General features: G+C 41.4%; 1 protein-coding gene across 2 annotated transcripts in view; it reads left to right on the top strand.

Moving 5' to 3' along the window:
• Window positions 1-4,725: 4,725 nt before the first annotated feature.
• Window positions 4,726-7,377, top strand: part of LOC137992609 (threonine--tRNA ligase 1, cytoplasmic-like) — a 44,281-nt gene continuing 41,629 nt past the window's right edge. The window contains exon 1 of one of the 2 annotated variants that reach the window (XM_068838043.1): window positions 4,726-5,049. In XM_068838043.1, the coding sequence (XP_068694144.1) occupies window positions 4,870-5,049 (180 nt within the window). In that variant the 5' untranslated portion in view covers window positions 4,726-4,869. Of the gene's footprint in view, window positions 5,050-5,150; window positions 5,304-7,377 lie in introns of those variants that run through there. The other variant, XM_068838044.1, reaches the window with a different exon arrangement.

Here is a 7,377-nt window from a genome sequence, read left to right as displayed (position 1 = left end):
CGACGATGAATCCAGCCTGAGATTACTCATCATCTTCGTTACACCGTTTGGGTGTTTCTGCTCTAACAGACTACCATTTGGGATCAGCTCTGCTCCGGAAATATTTCAATGCGTAATGTCTCAGATCAGGAGCCCATCAGTAGGAGCTTGCCTCCTCCATACAAGCCCTATGAGTCAACCTTTGCCCGTATATTTCTGTTTTTAGAACGCCACGAGTTGTTCTGCACTGCACGCGCTGTTTAAAATAGCCAATCAGAATAAAGTCATTGGCTAAAGAAGACAAAAATAGCATAAAATAATGTACGCAAATTGTGCGAATTGATGTAAATTAATGTAAATGTCAGTCTCCTGCTGAAGGGTTGGTTCTAAAAATAGAAAGATACGGGCAAAGGTTGACTCAAGGATATAGTGCACATAGAGGCTCCTACTCATGGGCTCCTGTTCAGGTCCTTGAGGGCCTAGAAGAGTCGACAAAAAGTACATTTGTGGATATAAGAGAGCGCGTAGGCGTATGATCTGCACTCCATACCGACCCACAGAAAACCACTGCCATTGCTCGTTTCCCAGCCCCAACAGACATCTCTGGCATACAGCACTTCATGGTCAACCATCTTGGGAAGTTCATCCCCAGATTGCCTGATGTTAGCGACACTCTTCGTCAGTTACCTTGCAAAGATAATGCTTGGGTTTAGCCAGCAAAAAGCCTTTCAACAGATCAAGGACGCTCTGGTCTCCCCAACAATCCTGGCCCATAATGATCCAAACCGTCCCACCATTATTTTAGCAGATGCTTCAAATTCTACCACTGGTGCAGTATTATTCCAAGTTCAGGATAATAGAGAACACTGCCCAATTTGTTACTTTTCAAGATCTCTTAAGTCTGGTTTCCATATGATCGCCTCAGTCGTTTCAAATAATAGGGAGCTTTAGCAACGACGACGGCATAGGCAACAAGAACGTCTTCGTTAAATGTGAATTCTCGTTATTGTCATCGCTTCGCGACTACTCCAAGCATTTTAACGTGACAAACGTGCAGCAAACGCCCAAGAACGAAACTAGTATGAACGACGCTCAATTTAGGAGAAAAAATGAAAATTTATCCTAAAGCGCAGACGTTCTCCCTAACCTTGAAAGGACTGGCAAAACGCTTGCAACATTTCAACGCAACATCTTGCAACATTGTTGAGCACAACATGTTTCGTACGTTTGGCCACCGTGTTGCGATATGTTGCAACATGTGGGATGATGTTGGATCAAATTTGAAAATGCTCAAATTTTTCGTGCAACATTTTGGATGTTGCATGATGTTGTACTTGTTTGACCAGGTTCACGCAACATTTTTGCATTAGGGCATACGCGCAACCCATCCTCTACCTCTGAAACGACTATTATCGTCATTTCCTAAGTTTCTCTAAATTGACTATTGTCGTCAATTTAGGACGCTTAGCGCTTGATAGGGATTATGGGAAATGAATATCTATTTTTAAAATCCGAACCCCAATGCCTAAACTCGCTGGACTCGAACCTGAGAATGTTCGATTAATAACCCTTTCACTTAACCACTAGACTACCGCATCGCTAACTGACAGGGCACTTTAAAAAAATATATATATATATTAATATATACAATATGTATACAATGTGCCATCCCGGTTGTTACAATAATGGCTTTATGGCAACTCCTGAACTTGGGCACAGGATGTACGGTTACACATTGTTGGATTGCATTGTGGAGTCACAAGAGTGCTCAAACTGCAAGCAGTGAGCTTATATTATATATTTTTATATATATTTTTTCCGAATATATATTTTTTCCGAATGCAACATTGTAATACAACGTGTATTATCGCCGGCTAAGAAACAAGTTTAAAAAGGAGAAAATGTCGGTTACCAAACCTTAAGAGAAAGCTAACCATTTTAAAATAAAGTACTAGACTTAACCACTATTCAGCAACTACATTATATATACTAATTATGTTTGATAAATGATCGTTGCAATTGTCAACCAGTTGATCTTTAATTGTTAAGTGGATAAAAACAGTTCCTTCACATTTGGAGCTCCGGGTTCAAAAATGACGATAACAGTCAATCCAGGGAAAATTACGAATTGTCGATATTAGTCATTTCAGACGTAGAGGATATATTGATACGCGCTAGGTCCACTTGTTGCGCGCCAGGGGCCTGGGGCACATAAACATGGACATGTTCCGTTGAAAATGTTGCGTGCGTTTGGCCAGCCCGTCCAACACATGCCGCAACATCATGCAACAATGTTGCAAGATGTTGCGTTGAAATGTTGCGAGCGTTTGGCCAGGCGTTAAAACCTCAAATTTGGAAATAGACAAAAATGAAAAGATGCACGTGCAGAGCGTGCAAAGCTATTGCTTTTGCTCACTATATATGCAAATTTGTGACGTTCTCGTTGCCGTCGGCATTGTCGTTGCTAAAGCTCCCTAATGTTCAGAGGCGATCGGGACGATTATATGGAAACACTACCTAGACGATCGCTGACGACCCAGGCGACTGAGACGACCTCGATCGTCCGGATAGAACTGAGGTGAAACGACTGGGCGATCGGGGCGATCATATCGAAACCAGGCTTTGGCGACACGAAGTGGCGTTATGCCGTTATTCATAGGGAGCTTAAGCAACGACAACGGCGACGGCAACAAGAAGGTCACAAATTTGCATATTTGGTAGGCAAAAACAATAGCTTTGCACGCTCTGCACGTGCGATTTTCACTTTTGTCCATTTCTTTGCCGTCGTCAGCAAAACAACAACGTGAAATAGCCAAATTTGAGGTTTTATCAAGGACGTCAGCACTTGACGATAAATTTTCATTTGCTCCCCTAAATTGAGCGCCGTTCCGACCAGTATCATTTTTGAGGAAATACCACATCCTTGTCACATTAAAAAGGTTAAAATTGTCAATAAGCGGTTAAAATAACACGAATTTATATTTTGAGATGACGTTCTGGTTGCCGTTGCCATTACTTAAGCTCCCTATTAACAAGGAAGCCCTTGAAGTAACCTGGGCCAGTGAAAAGTTCTCCTAGGATGTGCTTGGCTTACCCTTTGTCTAGAAACTGACCACAAACCACTTCTGCGCCCTTAAATTCAACAGAGCTCTCAAAGATTCTACCACTCATCCTGCGATTGCGCTTTCGGCTTGTGCGATACGATTGTCAAGTTCAGTACGTACCAGGAAAGCACCAAGTTACTGCCGATACACTCTCCCGTGCTTCTGTGGGCCATCCTGAGCGAGAAGACAAGTGTAAAAGAAGTAGAAGCCTTTTCAACTCAGACCTATAATCGGCGACAAAATTAGTTGAGACAGTTGCCAACAGAGCACACTGGCAACTACACATTCATTGTTTGCAAAGAAAACTTGTCCAAAAAGTCCTTTTCCGGGATACCCCTCCCTCTCCCACCCTAATCAATGTTGTACCACTGTCGACAAGGCTCGTCGCAAACAGAAAAAAAACACCCCATTGTCCCGGGGGTGCGGGGGAGGGGGCCATTTTCGCACCGAGCTTGAAATCGACTCTAAAGGATAGAGTGTCTCAACAATTTTGACACTGATTGTAGGCTTACCTCCGTGCCACAGCAAAGCGATTGCAACAAATCAAGGACGCACACCAGGAAGATAAAGAATGCTCCCTTATACGAGGGTACCGCATTCACGGGTGGCCTGCTTACATGCGCCACCAGCCACTACTTCGCCCATATTTGGAAAACAGAAGCCACCTCACGATTATTGATGACCTGCTCCTGTATCATGATCAAATAGTAATTTCAAAGAAGTATGCGGCTAGAATTCCTTGATCGAGAGCAAGCGCATCCGTTGGGTGGCCAGGGCTTTCTAAACAAATCAGCCGATGAGGAACAGGCAATCCCAAAAGAACCGTTCCTGCCGATCTTCTTCCCAACTCGTACCTGGGCACTCCTGCATGGGAAGAATCCTAACTCAGTGACCTATGTGATATCAAGGGGAAAAATACATCACGGTGATAGATCATTATTCAAGGTGGTTCGAAAGCAAGGAACTTCCTGATAAAACATCCCAAGCAGTAAAACTCACGGAGATCTTTGCCATCACATGGCATTCTAGCAGTAATTATGCCTGACAATGGGCCTCAGTACAGTGCGGAGTCCTTTCGAAAGTTCGCGGAAACGTACCACTTCACTCATATTACAAGTTCACCAAGGTACCCCCAAGAAAACGGTGAAGATGGAAGGGCAGAAGAATGACAACATCTGCGGTGCCCTCCTGACCTATGCACCACCCTTCAGGGTTACAAAATGGAACGCCGCCCCTCGCCACACACAGCTATTTGTTATTTGTTATTTATTTATTTATTTGTTTGAGCAGGTTGAAGTTTTGGCAGCTATTCAGCTGATGTGGACCTGCTATACCCAACCACCCATATACACAAAGAGGACAGCCACAACACCGGGAACTTCATCCCCTACTCTTCTCGAATAGTGTGTGGGTTCTTTAACGTCCCACAGGGAACTAATGAAGATGGAAGTTATTTGTGAGACGGGACCTCCGGCTTATCGTCCTTATCCGAGAAGACTTGAAAGTCTAACCATTTGCGGATGTAATTACAAAGGCAGCACTTTCTCCTCAGTTATTTAAAGACCCTGAGTGCGACCTCGACCTCCCGCATGGCAGCCCGGTGCTCAACCAACTGAGCCACCGGTGCGCAGCAGCTTGCGATAGCCTGGTGCCGAGACATCAAACGACAACATGGCGGTCGAGGCAACATGATAAAAACATCGACAAAAGTAGAGAGTTTTGAACTTTTTGAGGCATCTTTTCGTAAATTGCAGGACCAATTATATATGGAACATCGCACACTATTATGATCACAACCTTTCATGTTGTACGACGTCGATCAGTTGCAGCGATTTTCAAGCTCGGACTTAACAACATTTTTCAACGCAACGATGTCATTCGACTTCAGAGCTCATCACCATATTGTTGTTGCACTACATCTTATCCCTACAAAACTAGATGTGATGAACTGAAGTTTCCATTAGAGGTAGGTAAAATTATAAAACCTTCCGCCATCATTGAATGAGTCAGCAACATGTCAGTTGTATCTTTATTTGAGCATGGTCAGTACAAATTACTTTCATTGACTCCACGTTGGGGCTTCCAATTATGTCGGCTTCCGGTTTAGAAGAGAAGGTCGAAAACATGAATGTGGATGAGAAGGTGGCTGTAGATAAAAAAAAAGGCAAGGATATTCAGAAAACAAAGAAAAAAGACGTGCACAGCTCCTTTCCTCTAGAGGTAATTTATTTTCCTTTACGCAAGCTACGAATACGGCCTGTGTGCTTGTCCTTGTTAATACATGTGACTGATATATTCTTGTTATCTGCTGTTATGTACTTTCCAAATGCTTCTTCAACATCGCGAACGGTTTTGATGAAATACTCATTTTAGAACTAGGGTAATAGTGAAAACTGATCTTTTCGAAGTTGAACTTGCGTTGATGCGTGCGATCTGGCGGGCGCGAGCGCGGACTTACTGTGATATAATCGTATTCATTGGGATGGTGTATTTAAGTGTTGCTGTTTGTTCCAGTTGTTCTGTCGTGGTCATATTTTTTAAAACTCTTAAATGTAAAATATGAAAATTATCAACGTTAGTTGTTCTTGGCTGATGCAATAATTCTCGGAATTCTCTCACAGGGAGGGACCTTCATTGTTACTCTGAAGCAATTTGTTGCAATACATACTGTACTTGGCGTAGGATAGCGTTGGAAGTATGTTCAGTTCTTGCACAAAAAAAATTACATTTGAAACACGCGCACAAAGCGTCTATTTGAGGTATTCCACGATAGGGGCAGGATGTGTGTTCACTTGCCTGGCCACCCCTCCCCCTCTACAAAGAGGTTATACTTGCCCATGGGCTTTAGCCTATAATGCACTATATCATTGAAACGCCGATTTTTGTCCGTAAGTCTGTGGTGACAGTCCATGGTGGCAGGATAGGTCTACAAGGTGTGCATGTCGTTACAGCTGAACAGTTTGAAATGCAGGCTCGGCATTTGCTCAAAATCACCAAAATGCACGTGTTGAACACAAAAGGGAAGAAATGAATCACAAATTGAAAGTTTTGACTACCTTTGTGATTTTAGGTTCTCCTGAAGTGTTTTCTTGTTGAAATTCCAAAGTCATCTCTTTCATGCTTGGTAATGTAAACAACAAGTCTTTTTGCGAGTAATTTATACCGTGTCCACAACAAGGAAGGTTGAAGTTCCAGAAAAATCTTGTGTCAGGATAACAAGATTATAATTCCAATTTCCTTTTCTTTCTTTAAAAATTTCTCCTTGTTGATTGAAAAAAGAAATTGTCAACAGGCTGCAATTTCTATTAAAGTCTCAAAAGTACACATGACAAACACAGTTGGGTAGGAAATTAACCTTAAATAGAAAGTTTTAACTACCATCTAATGAAGCGTTTTCTCATTTTTTTGTTGGAAATCCAAACAATTTGGCAATGTAAAAACAATCTAAGAATAGAGTCCTGAAAATAGTTTGCCATTTTTGGTAATTTGATCAATCAAATTTACATGGTACATGTGTCCTCAGCATTCCAAAATAATATAATTCTATCTTTTTTCCTTGCTTCAAAATAACCCTCTTGTTGATTGAAAAACAAAAACTGAAATGACAACATTTTTGTCTAGAAGTGTGTACACAGATAAAACGACAGCCTAAAAATAGAAGTTCTCTCACAATTCTCTTGTGAACTGGTCAGTGAACAACTCCTTTACATATTTTTAAACTAGTAATAGTTGACACTACAGCTGCCCCCGCGATGCAAAGTGCTGCATTATTTTTATTTGCAAATTATTTTAGTCGATACCGTATGTGTTGACTGTTGTAATGTTGTAATAGTCTTTTAACTCAGATCAGAGAAGATGTGGCCTGATGTTGAGACGATTACTTTGAGTTGTTTTTACTCTCTCAGGGGGAAAATGAGTCGAAGTAATAGTCTGAAATCCAGGCTAGAAAAGGCAAGGCGGAAAAGGCAATAGGATGTTTGGAATGAACAGAGTATGGAAAATCGACGAAGTCGCCGTTGTTTACAAATAAGTTTATTATGGGATATAGTTTAGTGACAATATTACTATATCTAGTGTTATTTAATTGAAAAATTGGTAGAAATATTGTATAACTAACAAAACGGAACTACTGCCTTTGCAAAATATGGCTATTATATATAATTTTTGTTTGCATAGTGGCAAGAAAATTGTGTTAATCAGAACGATCATTATTATTCCTTGTGTAACAATGATGTAGCAGGATATATGTAACAGAGAAACTAAGTGTCCCATTCAACTGTGTTTGCATGAAGAT

Source organism: Montipora foliosa, chromosome 2 (genome assembly GCF_036669935.1).
Source record: "Montipora foliosa isolate CH-2021 chromosome 2, ASM3666993v2, whole genome shotgun sequence".
In the NCBI taxonomy this organism is placed as follows: Eukaryota; Metazoa; Cnidaria; class Anthozoa; order Scleractinia; family Acroporidae; genus Montipora; species Montipora foliosa.
This window is presented reverse-complemented; position numbering and strand designations above follow the sequence as displayed.